The 1044-nt window shown below is 47.3% G+C and overlaps 1 protein-coding gene across 1 annotated transcript in view; it reads left to right on the top strand.

Annotated features, from left to right (window-relative positions):
* The window catches only part of LOC137913871 (BLOC-2 complex member HPS3-like), a gene marked incomplete at its 5' end in the record, with an annotated part of 5759 nt that extends 4916 nt beyond the window's left edge, over positions 1 to 843 (top strand). Inside the window, 2 exons of the mRNA XM_068757494.1 lie at positions 1 to 84; positions 168 to 843. The exon at positions 1 to 84 is cut by the window's left edge and continues 4 nt beyond it. Of these exons, the coding sequence (XP_068613595.1) occupies positions 1 to 84; positions 168 to 295 (212 nt within the window). The remainder of the gene's footprint in view (positions 85 to 167) is intronic.
* Positions 844 to 1044: the final 201 nt, after the last annotated feature.

Here is a 1044-nt window from a genome sequence, read left to right on the forward strand (position 1 = left end):
TGTGGTGGACGAAGCTGCTCCCTGAGCTCTGCAACAGGACGAGAGCGGCAGCGGATAACGGCATCCTATTGGCTGCTCTCAAAGGTAGACGTGACCCTCTGTGTTTAAACCCCGCCCCCCGATTTTAAACGCTCGTGGATTTTTTTTTTCCACCCTCGTCCCGATAGAGACGGTGGTTGTGGTTGCCATGGAGATGAGCCCAGCCGAGTTCCTTGAGCTGATCCCGGATGACGGCGCCGCCTCGTACTTCCTGCCTCACCTGTTGACATGTTGCCAGAGACACCTGCTGACCTGAAGCAGAGGAACCGCTGCCCCGGATCAATCGATCGGCTCACCGATCGGCTCCGAAGGACCTGAACGGACGGCGCTGAGATTGTTGAAAAGTCTCCAATAAGAGTTTTAAAATAAGCGAACTGTGAAAGTAGAATATCTGACAGCGGGACGGTCCGTCGCATCCGTCTTTCATCCAGTGAGCTCAGTATTGATCATATCACTCGTGGTTTCCATGACAACCCGATACTGTTGTTCTACAAAATGACCGAGATGACAAACAATGATTTTAGATTGTGATTGGATTTTCTCTGCTCGCAGGAACTTGACGTTACCTGAACAATTCAGTTTTGGTTGTCTGTAAACAGGATTAAATTATTTCACTCTTAAATCTATTTAGTAAACTTAATATTTCATATCTCTTTATCAAGTCGATTTGCATCATGTGACTCTGGCCTAGTTCCTTGCAGCGTTATAAACTTCTGGCAGCAGACTTGCTTTGCGTAATAACGCCGTAATAACGCCGCCGCAGACTGACGTTGCTTCTGCGTTCTGGATTTCACTTGTTGCGGATTATTTTTAGAACGTAACCCCCCAAAATGAGGGACTACTGTATTATGATTGCTTGTTTTGTACCGTAACTGTCCAACGCTGAATTTAGTGTTTTTACATCAGGCACCTTGGGCAGCTAAGGGGTCCTTGGGGAAATGAATGTTCCGTTATAAACAACGCCCGAGTTCGTTCTGTTGGGTTTTTGAAGACGGTGGGTCGGAA

This window comes from Brachionichthys hirsutus, unplaced genomic scaffold (genome assembly GCF_040956055.1).
Source record: "Brachionichthys hirsutus isolate HB-005 unplaced genomic scaffold, CSIRO-AGI_Bhir_v1 contig_445, whole genome shotgun sequence".
Lineage (NCBI taxonomy): Eukaryota > Metazoa > Chordata > Actinopteri > Lophiiformes > Brachionichthyidae > Brachionichthys > Brachionichthys hirsutus.